The 17,617-nt window shown below is 41.0% G+C and overlaps 1 protein-coding gene across 2 annotated transcripts; it reads right to left on the bottom strand.

Annotated features, from left to right (window-relative positions):
- Window positions 1-233: 233 nt before the first annotated feature.
- On the bottom strand, window positions 234-17,530 carry LOC5515317. 2 transcript variants are annotated; one of them, XM_032385037.2, is made up of 23 exons: window positions 17,185-17,530; window positions 15,207-15,480; window positions 15,044-15,134; window positions 14,515-14,816; window positions 14,285-14,408; window positions 13,597-13,656; window positions 13,328-13,444; window positions 12,879-13,018; window positions 12,117-12,394; window positions 10,959-11,177; window positions 9,518-9,751; window positions 8,749-8,895; window positions 7,851-8,269; window positions 7,102-7,296; window positions 6,602-6,796; window positions 5,634-5,775; window positions 4,362-4,612; window positions 3,978-4,054; window positions 3,120-3,256; window positions 2,665-2,734; window positions 2,386-2,491; window positions 1,814-1,927; window positions 234-1,576 (listed from the first exon to the last, which is right to left on the bottom strand). In XM_032385037.2, exons 2-23 carry the CDS (start codon window positions 15,308-15,310, stop codon window positions 1,469-1,471), a joined length of 3,630 nt encoding a protein of 1,209 aa, XP_032240928.1. In that variant the 5' UTR covers window positions 15,311-15,480; window positions 17,185-17,530; the 3' UTR covers window positions 234-1,468. The 2 variants fall into 2 exon arrangements, with proteins under 2 accessions (XP_032240928.1, XP_001635444.1); XM_001635394.3 differs by lacking the exon at window positions 15,207-15,480 and having other exon boundaries at window positions 17,185-17,527.
- Between the last annotated feature and the right edge of the window lie 87 nt (window positions 17,531-17,617).

Genomic DNA, 17,617 nt, shown 5'->3' with positions numbered 1-17,617 from the left:
CATCTTCACTTTAACAAGGAAATGGTTTAAAAACCGTGCAAAGTCCGCTGGGAAACGATCATAAACAAGTGAATCTGCAAGACTTCTACGTTGGCCACATTAGGGGGTAGATATCCACCTAATCCATTTCCCTGGACCTGCCCTTGAGCAGATGGGACGGGTTTTCTTCTCCCTCGATTCTGACAGAGTAAGATTTCATAGTGATTTTAAAAACGCATATAAAGTATGAATTATAGACTTTCGGCAACTTTTTTCTCTCGTTACTCTATCCATTATACATTAAGTCTAAACAATTATATTCACAATAGTTAGTTTACTAAATATAAAAAAGGTAATAAAAATATCCCAAGCAAGAACTGTATACTTAGAAAGGCCAAGAATAAAGCAGAAAGTTCCAGTAAAATTAGCACTTATTCTTTAGAAAAAAAGTTATTATAATATACGTCTCCTCAACTCTTATATAACAACAATTTTACGTGTGATGCACAACGTATCATTACTCATTACTGTCTATGTCCATTCTGACAACGTCCAGAACGATTATCGTGAATTCCTTTAGTTAAAATATGGGTCGATACAGGGAAAGATAGGTTGGATTGATGGAAGTCTCTTTGTTCGGTATAAAATAACAAATAAAGTCTCTGACTGATGTCCAGACCTTCTAATTCATTCCTTTTAAAACTCTGGATCCGCTCTCCCGTAATGCACATCTGAGCACAAGTGAAAGAAGTCCATTGTCCGCCCATTTAGCGTCTTAGGCTGGAATGTTAGCGATAATGTTATCTTTTAAAACTATGTCTCTTTCTATTCAACAAGTTAGAAATGTTTCCTTGTTCTCTACGTCCACCATAGTCTGTCGAGGCCCCTAGTACATCGGTGACGCTCATCCAGTTACGCGTCTACATGGTACCGCTTGACACTCGTTCAGTAACGCATTCCGTTTACACTAGTACGGGTCGACGCTCGTCCAGTTACGCATTCCGTTTACACGGTACCGCTTGACGGTCGTTCAGTTACGCATTCCGTTTACACGGTACCGCTTGACGGTCGTTCAGTTACGCATTCCGTTTACACGGTACCGCTTGACGCTCGTTCAGTTACGCATTCCGTTTACACGGTACCGCTTGACGCTCGTTCAGTTACGCATTCCGTTTACACGGTATCGGTCGATTTGAAACATCCCATTTTCAACCTTGCTTCCACAACGCCTTCGCAGACCACTTATTTATTCTACAGTCATACAACTGTACGATAAACGGTGTAATTAGTGTAGAAAAATCTGTACGGTTGCTTGTGTTCCCTTTTTCCAGTACGAATTTTCGAGCGGTCGAAAATCACCTCCATAGTACAAGGGGCATTAGGCTTGTTTAATTTCTGAGAATGTTGTGTACATATACAACCCAAAAGCCGTATTCCAACATAAATCACTTTATTCTCAGGAGTAATAGTCGAGTAATTCAGTCATGAGTTAGAACTCCTCTTCATCATTTTCCACGTCCATTCGAATGCTGTCCAGGAAACTAGAATTCCTTTTTTTCATTTTCATTCTCTGTTTGTCAAACATCATCTTTTTTTCCTGGAAAAGATAGACAAAAATAGCTGTCGTTTAATAGCTATTGCGTTACAAGAATAATTAATTTTTACCAAATCACTGGATTATTTTTTTCTGGATTTAACATATGACAAAGCAATCAGCAATCCATTTTTGCTGCGAGTCTTTTATTGGCGGTAATCAATATTTCCCGCCATGGTTTGAAAAGGACCTAAAAATCAAGGTCCCGTTTTACCAGACCCCTGCTGTTCTTCGCCTTACCTCGGCGCTAACAATAGAGTCGGTTCGACTGCGTGATGCCGAGTCTGGCCGATCTGGGGCTCGTTTGGACTCGGTGCGGCGGTCCTTCATGACTCCGTCCTCGTTATTGTCGTCCTGTAAAGAAAGAGTCAGTATAAGTCCAGCGGTAACCTATAACTGCGCATGCGGGGTGGTTCAGTGGTTCACTACATGTTGTATGTGAAAGATCAGCATTAACATTTAGACATCTAGGCATTTACAAACCGCAAATATTCAAAACAAGAAGAGCAAAAACCTCAGCAATTATTACAACTACAAAAACCTCGCCTTGAAGGAAGCCATCTACCGCGTTTTTTCTCTGAAACGTCAAACCTCTGGGAATCTTGAAATTATATATTTTTATTGACAATTTGCACTTTTGGCTCGGTTGAAGTCGAGCACATGTTTTGCACTTTTTCCCGCCAAATGCCACATTTCCCGCCAAACTACGTTTTCGCCAGTACGTCAAACCGCAAACTGGTAACAGCTAACCGCGGTTTTCCATTTGCTGTTAATTCTGAAAACGCGGTGCTAAATGTCTCTATGCTATGTACCTCGGCATCACTGATCCAGTTGTCCTCTTCGCTCTCCATCCCTCCCACGCCACTGTCCGATACCTTAGAGGGTGCGCCATCGTTATCGCTCACCATGGACTCGTTACTGTAAAGACAAGGGAGAGACTCATGTTGTAATTTGATTAAAAAAGAGCTTTTCACAAGGTGTTTACTGCGGTTTTCAAAATTCTGTTAGTTCTCGCTGACGATTTCCAGCTAAATCGCCTACTGGCTTGCAAGGCAATCTCTCTACGAGATAATGCATCATTTTTTTTTTACCTCTTTCGCCGCTTTTTCTCGGCAGTCATCAGTTGCGCGAGAGTGCTGTCCTGGCGAGTCAGCTCTTTTTCTATAAAATAATTAATTTACATCATGGAAAATCATTGCGTGCGAGACGTTTACTACATATATGGCCATATCAATCAATGGCTTTTGTTGTTTCGAAATGGTATAAAAGAGCCTGGGGCGAGCGCGCGGGAAACCTGTGATATTCTAAAACGTTAGGGTCTGGGCGTTTTTGCCGAGATGGCGAGCAGCAAAACAAAAGATACGAATTCCTGTAAGTTCACGAGGAAATTATCGACGTGCACAGTTCTAAGGCCATAAAAAGGCGAAAAACTGATGTAATCAGGAAAGCCCCATGTATTTCGTTATGGAGTATGGAATCAAGAAAGTCTTCAGTAGAAAACTAGTGTAGTTTGTGACGTTATGGCCACCTAACAGGGGGAACTTACTGAATTTCTTGAGTAGTTTGACAATGTCTTCATGTCCGTACTCCTCGGCGATGTCTAGTGCAGTGCGACCGTTAGAATCTTCTGCTTCCGTCCGGGAACGGTTTGCCAACAGCCACTTGACACATTCTAGGTGACCACTATAGGAGTGTGAAATCCAATAGATTAATTCACTGATCTAGCTTAATGGTACGCTACTGAAAAATTAAACTTTTCTACATGAACGCTTCAGCACGACGCATGGAATATTGCGATAAGATAACGGTGGAGAATCCGGGTCTAAAAATGCAAGGCGTGGTTTTTATTACATCACACATCAGAGTTGTAGCAAGTCAGCGTATAGTGCCTCTCACTTCACTGATGAAACGGGTCCGATTCCCGGTAGAGATATGGAGAGCATGTTTCTGTTTCTCAACCCTAAATTTCATCTTGAACGGGTTAACGTTGAACAGGTATTAGCTTACGAGAAGCTTGTGCTCCTCAGCTCCATGATGGGCCTTTCTTAAAGTTGGTCAATCAACAACTCCTTTATTATTTTTTACCATTGAAAAAACATGGGCTTTTTTGAAAGAAAACTTAAAAATAACCACCCACGGTAGAAGTTAAAAACTTTATTAACGGCATTTGATTGAAAGCATCTCAGTCACTTGCTCTAATTAGCCGATGGAAAAAGATTGTTTGAGTAAGTCAGCATTGTGAGGGAGCGTAACATGGCGGCGTGATTGACCTTCTTTAATATGCATTAGTATTGTAGCTGTGAAGCATTTGGAACATGGTTGATGTAAGCGCTATATACATACTATCTCTTTTTCTTCATTACCGGAGTAACGACAAGAGTAATGCATATTAATATCTAGGTACCTCATGGCTGCAAGGTGAAGTGGCGTCTGATCGTCCACAGTTTTACAGTTGACTACACTTCCCATTGCGGAGAGGATCTAAAAATACACATAGTGTTATCTCCTTTTATCTTCATGGCAGCGAAAAGACATCAAGCGAAATGTTATAGATAGTGGTTCACCCTGTATCCCCGTGCCCCCGCTGACACAGGAACCCCAAAGCTCCTATTGACCTCCCATTCCCACTAAGTAGGGGGCGGTCTTTTAGTGGGCCTCCATCACCATGCCCCGTCGACACAGGGACCCCAAAGCTCCTATTACTCTCCCATCGCAGAAAGGTGGATGGCGGTTTTTACTTGTATTATGCCCCCGCCGATACAGAGACCCCAAAGATCCTTTCACTCACCATCATGCAATTCACGTGACCTCCCATCGCCGCAAGGTGGATGGCAGTGTAACCTGTTGGCGTCTCCTGTCCTAGGTCCACACCGCTGACCGCTAGCCACTTGACGCAATCCAGGTGTCCGTTGGACGAGGCGATGTGCAGTGCCGTCATGCCTTTCTCATCTGGGACACTCTTCATGGCTGGTGCGACACCGATCAGTTCTTTGATGCGCGCCAAGTCACCTTTCTTGGCGGCGTCATGGATAGAGGGGCCTAGGAAAGGCAGAAATTTAGATACAAGACTCCAGAGTTTTTGGGTAATTACAGAATGTGTTCCGGAGAATCACTCCCGGATAACCAGATTGCACCAGTCAGTAGCGACTTTATCTAAAAAAAAGTACCGAGTCAGTCCCGAGTTAATCCCCAAAAGTACCGAGCCGGTCCCGAGTTTATCCCCAAAAGTACCGAGTCGGTCCCGAGTTTATCCCGAAAAGTAACGAATAAGTCAAGAAGTCACTTTCCAATGCTATCGAGTCACTTTACCGAATTATGCCCAATCAACTACACCTTATATTAGCAAGTCACTCTCAAATCCGATTCATTCTCACAACGCTAGCATGCCACGTAACGTAACCCCAGGCAGGGTGAGGACTAGTTAAACCCATAGCAAGTCACTCTCAAATCCGATTCATTCTCACAACGCTAGCATGCCACGTAACGTAACCCCAGTCAGGGTGAGGACTAGTTAAACCCATAGCAAGTCACTCTCAAATCCGATTCATTCTCACAACGCTAGCATGCCACGTAACGTAACCCCAGGCAGGGTGAGGACTAGTTAAACCCATAGCAAGTCACTCTCAAATCCGATTCATTCTCACAACGCTAGCATGCCACGTAACGTAACCCCAGGCAGGGTGAGGACTAGTTAAACCCATAGCAAGTCACTCTCAAATCCGATTCATTCTCACAACGCTAGCATGCCACGTAACGTAACCCCAGGCAGGGTGAGGACTAGTTAAACCCATAGCTGGGAAGTTGCGCACTCCTAACCAGAGTCGCTGCCATAACTGTGCCATTATGCCCGACAATGTTGGCGCTGTTTGAACCGGGCTTCCAAAGATTGTGGGTCAACAGTACAGGAGGTAAATAGCAAGGCTGTATTTCCAGCCGCACCCGACACTGAGGACATAAGATCCGCCAAAGTAGAAGCTCACAGCAACGGCTTGTAATAAAGAAATTTGAGTTCGCGCATGTTAAGAATGGTACACCGTTGCACTTGTAGTGCGGGCCCTACCTGTCCTGAAGACGTTCTCGCTCTCGGAGATGGAGGCTCGGTGCTTCATCCTTTCCTCTTCCTGCTTTTTCCTAATACCAGCACGGAAGCCTTCCTCGAAGTCCTCGCTATGCGTGCTGTGAGCGGAAGTCGGGCGCTCAGCCTGTGCATGGAATGAATTTATGGAAAAATTAAGTTTAGCTTTGAAGGGCTGAAAACAACGGGTTCATTGGAGAGCTCTGTTTTGTAGAATAGAATAAGTACGAGACGATTGCGAAGCCAGAAAAGCACACCGACTTGCCATTTCCATGTTTAAGGTAATTCCCTTGAAATAGTTCTACAACCCAGAATTTTTTAAAACTTGGCATAAACAATATTGAAGTTAAGGGCTTTCAAAAAATGTTATAAAAATATGGGGGTACCGACCTCGTTTTCACAACAGAGGGGCGTAAAGTTGACGCGTTTTTACTGATCGCGCAAGGAAAAATCCCATCTCTTATGTTTCAAAAAGAGTGCCTATAGTCTTTAGAAAACTAAGTTCTGTTTGTCGAGCTGCCAAAATCCGATCTCCTAAACAATAACCCGTAGTAGCTAATGTTCAAAACAAATCAAATTTTAAGAGATCGCACTAAAAGACACTATTTTGGCCACTATTCATACGGTAAAAAGCGCCATTTTGAAGTATTTTTACGGCTTTTAAGCGAAATAACAAAACTTCTACAACCCACCTTTTTTTCTTCTTTCAGTATATCATTTTTCCGTATATATTTAACTATTTGAGCAAATAAAAAATGGGGGTAACCGACTTCGTTTTTCTGTCAAAGCGATTTTAAGTAAAAAAACGTGCGCCTTTTGCTTTGTTTTTTTGTACAACTATGGCGCGCGCGCGCACTTAATACCGGAAAATTCGAACAAACAGCGCGCGCCACTATGCGCAGAAGGGGTTCGCAGTGCAATTCAAGGGAATTACCTTAAAACGCTTATCGTACCTTTTTCTTTTCCGTCGGAGTAAACTCGACTTGTGGCTCCTCGTCGCTTTCGTCCCGATCTTGCGTCACTTCCGGTTCCGGTTTGCGTGGGGTCTCAGGGCTCGGTTCCTCAGCGATTGGCGAGGGTTGTTTCTTGGCGCGAGATTTTAGAAATGGCGACACTGCTGTCGTGACAAGGCGCAGGTGGTGGGTACCCTGTGCAAAAGACGAGAGCCAATCAGCATGCGACATACAAGCAGCATTTCATTGAGGACTATAACGTGAATGTATCAGCCCCGAGTTTATCCCAAAAGAACCGAGCCCATCCCGAGTTTATCCCGAAAAGTACCGAATAAGGCTAGAAGCCAATATCCAGTGCTATTGAGTCACTTACGAGTAATGCCAAATCAACCCCGAATAGTACAATCTTTTCCGAGGAGTTCCAAGTTACATCCTCATAGTAGAAAGTCACTGTGAAATCTGCCTCACACACTGTTTATAAGCAAAGAGAAGAATCTCACCTTGGGTCTTCCTGGTTTCGGTTTGCTCTCCTCCTCGGAGCTGCGCGGCTCTTCGGGTGTCACTTGCTCCTCCTCTTCCTTTTCCTTCTCCTCCTCTTCCCTTTCTTCTTCCCCACTCTTTGCTCTCTCCTCTTCGCTTGAGGAAGACTTATCCTTTTCTTTCTTTACTGCTGCGAGTTTAGGTAAGTGCTTCACCTGTTCGATAGGGGGGAAATAGGTTTGGGTTTTAGCTGCTGCTGAACAGTTGGAGAAACGGTTATATCAATGATCTTTCGCAGCTTTGCGGCTAGATTTCGAGCCTTTCATCGAGTTTCAATTCTAGATTGGAGCGTTTATGTATTTTAAATGTTGCTCACTATTGAAGAGAAAAGAAGTAATCGTTTTTTAACACTGCATTAAATTTTAGTTTGGATCTTTTTTTAAATGATTTACATATATGTCGTTGGTCCTAGCGTTGTTGCTGGTGGGAATGATCAGGGCCGGATCTAGCTTTTCGCTGAAGGGGTTTGGCTCAGTGACAAAGGAGGGAAGGGGGTAATTATTATTTTTTTTTTACATATGGTTTTCTGGCAGCCCAAAGGGGGAGTGGGGTGGGGTGGGGTGGGGGGTTAAACCACATAAACCCTTTCGTAGACTATGATAGTGATGATGACGATGATGATGATGATGATGATGATGATGATGGGAATGATGAAATCATATCACCATGATTATCCAGATGATTTCATCACTCACAGCTGACATCTCACCTTGCTGGGTTTCTTCGCTGGTGCAGGCGGCGGTTTGTTGGTGACATTTTTGGGCGGTTTTCTGTCAACCACTTCCTCATCACTGTGTTCTGACCCGCTAGCCTCCTGACTCGGCTCAAAAAAACGGTCCTCTTCGTTATCTTTATCGTTATCGTTCTCCTCGTCGCTGACTTCAAAAAGGTTCTCAGCTGGCACTGGCTTGAATCCACCTTCCTCGTCTAAAACTTCGGCTTTCGGTTTGGGTTTCGATTTCTTTGCTTTTGTTTTAGCTTTGCTGTGTCGAGTTTCCCTCGGCCGTGGTTCGTATTCCCGAGGAGTCTCCTCGCCTTCGCTTTGGGTGGTTTCGCTGTCGCTCGGGCTGAAAAACTGGTCATCTTGCCTCTCTACTACTTTGGGAAGAATCGCTGCAACATGTGATGCTAAAACGAAAAAAAATCAATTCATTACTTTCTCTTCATCCAGGTTGTCCAAATAGAGTCCAAGTTTAGAGTGACGTTAGGAGTATTCAACCAATGGTATTTACAGTTACGTTGAAACAATGAGATCTACTGATTATAATTACGCATCACGTATTGAGCCAATGTGCGCTGTAGGTTACAAAAACAACCACGTTTTGGAACTAAGAGAGCTTACCCTAATAAGACCACATTTGGCTCCACCCTGTAATGCAGGCGTTTTACCCGGTGTTTTTATAGCGAAAAGCCGACGTCGAGCGATTCGTAGCCGCCATCTTAGATTTTGAGCAAAAATGAAGAACGTTTTTCATTTTGCTCAAAATCCAAGATGGCGGCTATAAAATCACCGGATAAACGCATTGCAGGCTAACAGTGCTAAGTCAACAAAAATAATCTATTAAAATCAATAGTTAGCATCTCCGGGACAAAAACCTGCTACCAACCTGGCACGACGTCATAAACGGGGAGGTCCCTCATGACCTGTCCATCATCGTCACGTGACGAGAACCAGCGGTTGCACTTGAACTCAAAAGCACGTGTCGCATCCACGCCCTCTTTGACATACACCTTGTCGAGGAACCAGCCGTAGCCTGTAGCGAGCACAAAGAACGTCAAGGTTCTGATCTATTTATTTTTATCCCTCAAGTTGAAAGGTGGAGGCATCCGCGGGCTTATTTCTTTTTCGTCTAAACGCAGGTAAAGGGAGCATAATGGAGAGGGGGCTTATTTCAAAACCGCGTTTTTTAACACCAGGTATTTTTGGGCCAAAACAAAAATCTTAGATTTTGTAAACTATTGTATATGCTTTTTCTACGTTCACATTGAAATTTGATATCCTTTTTTTATGTACTTAAGAAAGTGTTTTACGAAGGGGAGCTTAATAGAGAATGGAAGCTTCTTGGAAAACTTTGGCTCTAGAGGCAGGCTCTAGGGGGAGTTCGTGGATGGGGGGGTGTTTACCCATTAAGCGGGCCATTTTCTCTTTGATACTTAATTTTCCATCAATAGATTATTAACGGTATATATGTTTTTTTGCCCATACCATCACTAAAACCTCACTGAAACTTACAAAACGAGGAAAGAAGACATTGGGTTTTATTTCTTGTCTCAATAACTCAATCGGAAAAAATGACCAATTAATCCTTTTTTTGGATAGAGGGAATCAAAGTAGGAGTGTTTATACAACGAACGATTCAAGGGCCAAAAACTCACCAAGCCTCGTTTCGTTGTGCCCGACACGAACGCTCAGTATCTTTCCAAGAAAAAGGGAATCGATTGCGAACACATCGACCTGGCCGCGCTGAAATTTCGATCGATGCGTCTTGGATCGTAAGAGTTGTCTTTCTCCGGAATTTCCGTACTCTCCAAATATGGTAATCTTGACGGTGGCCTTCGTACCAGCCCCCAGGCGGTCACCCGTCTTGATGTAGACCTCATATGTGATGACTAAAAGCAGATAAATAAATGCAATTAATAAAAAGCATGGCTGGTGCAGTTGGTGCCTTTTTCAACACTTGGTCCCGGGTTTTTACACGTTTCGACATGAGTTGGTCTTTTGGTTGAGTTAAATGGTATTTCCTTTGGTGCAAGGGTTTTTCTCCTGGTTCTTCGGTTTCCACCCTCCACAAAACATACAATTTCGATCCTAAGATGTGTTTCGTTGTAAGTCATGAGTTCCTATGCCTTCGACTCGACCACGTCGTATCTTCTTTTTACCATACGGGGTGATTGGCTTGACAAATGCAAATTTTGTTTATTTTCGATAATTTGTTAAAAAAGGTAAAACTGGTAGCATATAAGCAATTATCAACAACAAATTAAGAAGGGAAAAAAACAATTCGACATTAAGCATATTGGATCTCGTAAGTCGTGCATTTCTTTCAAAAACGGCGTATTGTATAAAACTTTGCACGAAAGCATAAACCAATCTGATTCACACGTTTCTTTGTGAACAAGACCTCTCACAAAGATAAGTTTGTTAAGATTGGGCTTTCAGTTTTCTCTAAACCTTTACCATCCATGTGTCTGTACCTTTGAAACGCTTTGACATGCAAAAACCCATGATCCATATCCAAGAATACACTTTAAAGTGATCTCAAGCCAGTAAATATAGCCAAATGCTTTCTCCTCTACCAAGGCTAGCAAATTGATCGTATACTTCTTGTGAATGACATACATTTTCTAAGTAAACGGGGAATTAGGGATGATCTTTGACTGGGACCCGGAAGTGTGCTTTAGACAACAAACCCCCAAAAATAGTTTCTGCAGAATTTCGTTGTTTAGTTTTAATTAACAGGACCTCCTTACTAATCTCTTTTATGTTGCTCTCTAGTAAAACACTCGTAGAACCACCACCCATGTGAACCACAAGGTCTCGTAGAAACATGAATCATGTCGGAGCTTATTGGAACAAGAGTCTGCGAAGCAGATTTTGACAACGGAAAAATGCAAAAGGTCAAAAAAACGAGCCACGTTCAACAAACATTCCACAAATTTAGCAGATAATATATCTGCCAATAACAAAACCTATGTGCATATCGAATCAACATTTTGCTAAAAAGCTCAATAAAAACACGGAGAATAATGTCCAGACTTTACAAGCTTTTCAATACCGTCAAATTGTTTTAAGGACTAATCCAACGTCAATTATTACCTTTCGGTTCCAGATCTCTGTTCCGCGTCTGCGTTTCTATTTCCGTTGCTGTGTTGGTTGGCTCGTTGACAGTGGCCGCGCCACTCGTTGCTACGGCAACAGGGGGCCTGGAGTCGACAGCGTCGGTTGTCCCTCTGTCAGCCCAGGATAGTTTGGAAGGAATAAAAACTTCTCTCTCTTTCGGCTCATCATTTACTTCGGTGAACCTTGTCTGTGTTCCTGTACATTAGACAGAACAAGGCTTTAAAAAAGTAAGCCAATTGATTACTTCGCTAAGAAATCACGCGTTTTTTCGGTTTTGAGGGAGGGGGGAGTTGGGGGAGGGTGTGGTCCGTCCCACTATGCGAGAATAAGAGTTCTGATTGACCCTATTACAGTAAGACGTTGTCGTCATGTTCTATTTATTTTCTCATTGGTTGAATAATGAAATTAATGCGTTTGTGGGGGTAACGATGTACGTATACTTTTCAGGCCTGTAGCCAGAATCAAAAATTTACCGAGGCAAAGCTAGCCACAGGATGATAAATCCAACAAAAGCAGGTGTTGTATCAAATACTTTTCAATTGTGAAACACTAAACATCAAAATTTGTGCCTCACATGCCTCATACTGGATACGGCCCTGCTTTTTGACCAGTTTTTCGAAACAATTATAACTATGCCATTCGAATAAGTAGAAAGGAAATGAGGAAAAACTTAGTTCTCTGTTTACTAAAAACCTTTTAAAATACAGGGCCGTAACAGGGGGTGGGGCACCGGGGGCCCGTGCCCCCCAATATTTGAAAAAAACAAAGATAAGGAAATGACCTGTAGGGGCGTGGCTGTGCCCCAAAATATTGTCTTAATGTTTCTGTATTGTGCATCCTCGATATTCCTAGGCCTGTAATAAATGCTTCCTTGTTTGTTCTTTGAATCCAAAATTATATAACGCTACAGGAGATAGTGACATTAAAAAAATACCTACTAGAATCCAGTATTAGTAAAAGGGAACCTTGATAGTGATACTCAATCTATCGATATTCTCGGCCTCTCCAACAATTGTATAACTAGAAAATAATCTCGATATAACGATCCCTTGTTATATCGATGTTCCACTGTCTCATTTAGTGGGGAAAAATCAGGTTTAAATAAACCAAAATGAAATTAAAATTAAAAGGTACCTGAATGGACCACAGTCTGTGTAGACATGTCAATCTTTTCGTGGTCCCCTTCCATCCATGACATCTTTGGTGAGGATGCTGGGTGCGGAGAATCCTCATCGCTGTAAAAGTCATCATCATATTCATATGGAGAGGGGATTGGGTTGACCCCTGTACTAGTGAATCCCTCAGATTTAGAAGGGTAGATTGCACTCTTTGGTCGTCTCGAGTCCACCTGTCGGGGGGAGGCCATCACAGACGTGCCACGCCCATCGAGATTCATTCTGTCCATTAGGTACCTGAGGAGAAATTCGGGTTTGAAAAATGATCACTTATTCTGAGATGCTTCTTTAGGGGTTATACACTTCACAAGAAAAGCAATGAAACACATTGTATTGTGTCTCAGTCAGTGGAAGAACAAGCTTCTAAAAGGATTGCTTCAGCTGTGTTGCCAGGATTTTTAACAGGAGGGGCCCAAAAGGCCCTTTCAAGGCATATTCTCCTGCATTTTAGATAATGTCTCATACAGTTACTGAATTTTTGGCTGCTAGAAGGGGGGGCCCGGGCCCCTTGGGCCACCCCCTTGGCTACGCCCCTGTGCTTTCAGGAATTTCAAAAAACAATTCGAATTTCTAAAGTTTTCTCATCACCACCTGGTTTTATTACCAATGTGTATCTTGGACCATTTTTTATTATCAGTTTTATCAACAATGTTAGCTGTGAGCAAATAACAAGTTTTTCTTCCCACTTCCCATGTTCTTTCTTATTAGTGTATATACTTACTTTATTTTGTCAGTGTCTGTTTCTGCTCCTGCAGGGAGGACCACATGGACTCCACTTGTGCTCTTCCCTGGGCTTTCAAAAGATGAGGACTTGAAGAAGGAAGATTGAGGTCTACGTCTATGTGCTGACGAAGGTTTGTTCTGGAATAAGAATGGTAAACCAGGTACCATTAATCCAGGGTATCAAACAATTCAAAATATTATAAATAGAATTGATTAAGAGCTGTGTTTGAGACACGGTGCAAGGAAGACGCAGAAGTTGCAAAAACTTGTGCCTGAATTTTTGCTTGTGATTTGTCATAAGAAAATTAACATTCCACACATACAGTTTTACAAGTTGCACTATAACTAATTCAGACATAGACCTGTTTATGTGCACAATCCAAATTAGTCTAGGCAGGGCACAATTCTGATATATGGATCATCACAATTGTGATGTATGGATCTAACCTTGGGTGGGGCTGGCTTCATTGCATCATGGGAACTCTCAGACTCATGCCCTGAGGTAAAGGGGGATTCAGTTGTGCTTGAATGTCGCCGGCTGCTACTTTGCAATGGAGGCAGCTCCTACAAAGAATAACAAAGCATGAGATCTCAGCAGTGCATGAACAACATTTAAGAGAAAGCAAGTTTGAGTGATTATCAGCAAATTGTATAAATTCTGAGCATTTTTGCTGAACCAATTTTTTATTGTCCTGTGGAAAAACAGTAAACTCTACCTCCTCATTAGCTTGGAAGCCTTTACTTTGCATCTTCTGTTGTGGTAAGGCCACTGTCTCCTACAGATTAAGGAAGAATGTTTTAAATCTTTAATCTTTAAATTGTATAATTGCATTTAGCTGAGTCTAATGTTGCAATAAAGTGGCCAGCTAAAGGCCTGCCTTAAAGGTCGTGAGATCTTTGGCCTTGATTACTGTGTCTGGTAGACTATTCCACATAGGGATACTTTGGGTGAAAAATGAATATTTGTAAGCATCTACTCTGCTAGGTAGCTGCTTATATTTAACATTGTGACCCCTAGTTCTTAAGGAGCAAGGTGTGATCTCTACAGGAAATTGAATATTTACAAGTTGGTGTTGGATTTTGTACAAAAGTTCCAAATCTTTTTTGTCCCGATGATCTTTTAAGCACTCCCAACCAAGGTTAGTGATCGTTTTGCTGACGCTGCTGGTCTGTACTTTTTAATATCAGAGGTACAAAACAAAGGCAACTGTCTGAGTACAGCAAAATTGAGAGCTACTTTGAAGAACAGTGGAGCTCAAGAAGGGAGCTAGCTTAAGGCGGGGTGGGACAGGGAATAATTGAAAAAGAGGGTGTTGAATTTGAATTAAAAGTTGGGTGGGGGCATGCCTTCATGACCTCCAGAATGAGATGATGCCTTTTAATTTTAAGCAATGGTGTTCTTACCGTGGCTACAATAAGCTTGCTAGCCATATTCACTAATCGCTCACGCTCATTCTTGTCAATGTGTTGAGGAGGGGATCTTCTTGATATGCGCCTTGGTTTTCCAACAATGTGCACAGGAGTTTTTCTAGAGATAATTTCCATTAGATACCTTAGTTTTATTAATGCTATAATGCTATAATAAGTCTCTGGCATAGTATTACATAACAGGATTAATAACTATATGCACTAACCTTCGCTTAGATCCCTTCCTTGTCCTGAAATACTCGTCCACTGTCATCAAAGCCTTGGGTCTGTGGGGTGGTGGTCTGGGGTGTACCGTCTGTGGAAAAGCATACGGCGATATAGGGCCTGCCTTTAAGCGGTAGTCTACAGACGCCATGGTTGTGTCGACATAGCGCCGGATAGTTTTCTCTCTTGAACGATGCATGTTTTGTGGAATTTTCATGTGCTGTAGTTGTTTCTTGATGTTGTTATCTCTGTAGTAATGTTTTAGACTTCTGTCATGGATGCCATCATAAGCAAGAGTTGGCCCCTAAAAAACATATAACTTAATGACATAAAACTTTTACTTAAATTATTTGCAATTTTGATGACATAATAGATTTGATATCTGAGTCAAGTCAAATTTTTTTCTGAAATTAAAGATCATAACCTAATTCAAAATAGAAACAAATAATGGCAATGTGTTTATGGCTTGTAGGAATCACACATTTCTACTGTATGAAATAGCAACAATCAAAAATATGCTTTTCTACTTACAGCTCTTAATGGGTTAGGATCCTCTGCTGGTAAATAAGGCCCAGAAAGGTCAAATGCATCCTCTCTTCTTTTTACATCCAGATAGTATTTCCTAAAAAATTGAATTCATTACTTATGGTAATATCAATATCATGTACTTGATCCCTGTGTTATATATCTTTACCCATTTTGATGTTGAATTTCAGTATCACTGTCTTCAGAAATGAAGTATAGACAAGAACTCTTGCATCGACCATGTCGAGGCACTTGATTTAAACTTTTCTTCATAAGTTTCACCAGTATTTCAAAATATTTTGACGACCATCTCTGGGTGTTTCAGTATTCAACAATTCTCTTTACATTTAGCTCCTTAAACATTCTTCAATTTGGTGTCTTGACTCCCCTAGAAATTATTCCTATTACAGGCTTTGTGATGTCTCCTTCAACTACCTTAAAACCTGAAGTTAAAAAACACAAAGTAACCAAATCATGGGACCATGGTAACCCAAAAATTCTTGTTCTTCCCATTAAATATTAATAAAGTGTTCTTCATCCCTAGGTTCAGATATAACAATTTTTCAATATCATTCACAAGAAACAAAACATGTTGAACTATTATGCAGATCTGTGGTCAAATTGGCTCATGGTTATTGGCTAATTGATGGATTATTGTCTCAAACACACCTATAATATTCCTTGATAAACCATTTGAGTGTAATAACCTACCAATATAATTCCATTAAGTGAGATCTAGTTATCAAAGGCACTGGGAACATCAATTAATAATTGATATTTTACCACAGTAACACATAGTGTTTTGCTAAGGCCTGGAGTGTTTTGGATTGAAACACACAGACAGTTTTTAATCCCTTCACAAACAGAGATTTAGGCTAGTCAATATGAAAACTTAATGAAACTTTCAGAATAATATTTCTTGGTTGGATGATAGGTCTTCTTAAGATACTATGCTTCCTCTATCATTACAAGAAAAAATAACACCATTTGTCAAAACTGTCAAGTCATAGTGTTGCATCAAGTGATAGCAGCAAGTTTGTAGCAGGTACACAAAATAATTTTAATTTTGAAATTTAAACATTTCAACTCTCTTATTAGAATACAAAGCTAAATACTTGTACTGGCATGAAAAACATTAAATATTTAGAATTTTCTTCTTGTGTAACAATTAATGTAGCCCTGAATGTAATTGCTTTGATTTGAGTCTGAAGATTCTTAAACATCTCATAATTTGTTATATTCCTGACACTAACTCAAAAATTTTATATGTCATATACAAAATCTGTTAAACCTCAATTACAAATAAATTTTGTTATAATAATATATGTTTATTTCTACACCATTGCAGCTATCATGGCTGAATTACAAGTGAGAGGTCGTCACACAGACACTAACAATAGCGCACAGTCACAAAATCTCTAAACCTACAAGTTTTAGCTTGCGGTCCTATTATTTTCTCATTTCCTGATCTCAAATTATATCCATGTTGGACAGTTGTCATGTTATTAACCACAGATTTTAAGGGTTCAACAGTTTTAGCTCTTGCCATAAATTTCCGACAAAAATATATGTTATATGTTAGCCTGGACTTCTTACTATTCTTACCTTATGTTTACCAGAAATATCAGAGTACTTTATATCAGGAAAGGCTTACTTATAACAAATGCCTTTCTTCTACTTTTAATGCCATTTGCTTTGATACTAGAATAACAACTGGAGATAACTGGTTGGGCAGCTAATTTCTGGCCCAAAAGCCACATGTTGTTATGACTGAACAAAATTCATCAAAAAGCCAACATGAGGCAAGCTGAAGCACTTGATTCAGTCATGACTAAAAAAAATCTGTAATTTTGTTGTTCAACTCAGTTGTCAATTCTTAGCCATATCTTGCCTTAGTCATGTGGCTTCTCATCATATGTTGCCTCGGTCATAGTTAGCCCCTTGCTACCGCCCTCATTTACACGGAATAGTCTCAAGAGTAACGGTGGTGGGTATTTACGAATCACTCTTATCCTTTCGCTTGGTATAGTATTTTGTTATTGCTATGTCAATAACAACGAGAAGAGAAAACAAAGTGAAAGTTTGTAAAGGGGAGGTATCACATGTACGACTTCACCATATTTCGTCTCATATCATAGGTTACTTACAATTTCTTGGCAACAACTTTCTGGACTGTTTTGGAGCTCATAATGACTTTCTACCTTCTTTAGCACTAGTTATCCTGATTGGAGTAGATTCCAGCGAATAGAACGAAGGTCTTTTACAAAATCGAATAGGCACAGGTTTTCACGCGATCTGCCAAAGTCGTCTCGATTAGAAGGAGTTAGCCACCGTCATAAATTATCCATCACGCAAATGAAGTCAATTTTAAAAAGAAATAATGTTCCTAATAAAAGCACGTTAAAAATAATTGAGAAGCTTTACGAATCTCTAACACAACATTGGCACCTAACAACAGAGCCCTAAACAAAGATCGAATGACGTCCGTATTTAGTCGATATTTAGTCGATATTTTTTCGTATACACGATAGTTGCCAATGCGATTGAATATCGACTTGAGTTCATGATCCGAGATTATAT

Source organism: Nematostella vectensis, chromosome 8 (genome assembly GCF_932526225.1).
Source record: "Nematostella vectensis chromosome 8, jaNemVect1.1, whole genome shotgun sequence".
Lineage (NCBI taxonomy): Eukaryota > Metazoa > Cnidaria > Anthozoa > Actiniaria > Edwardsiidae > Nematostella > Nematostella vectensis.
Note: the sequence above shows the minus strand (reverse complement) of the source record. Positions and strands in the feature narration are given on the sequence as shown.

Excerpts from the sequence above, each read along its gene's own strand:
- LOC5515317 (XM_032385037.2), bottom strand. The coding sequence starts at position 15,310 with ATGAAGAAAAGTTTAAATCAAGTGCCTCGACATGGTCGATGCAAGAGT. Across the intron at positions 15,135-15,206 it reads GAAATTCAACATCAAAATGG|GAAATACTATCTGGATGTAA; the intron begins GTAAAGATATAT and ends TCAATTTTTTAG. Across the intron at positions 2,492-2,664 it reads GAGAAAAAGCGGCGAAAGAG|TAACGAGTCCATGGTGAGCG; the intron begins GTAAAAAAAAAA and ends TTGTCTTTACAG.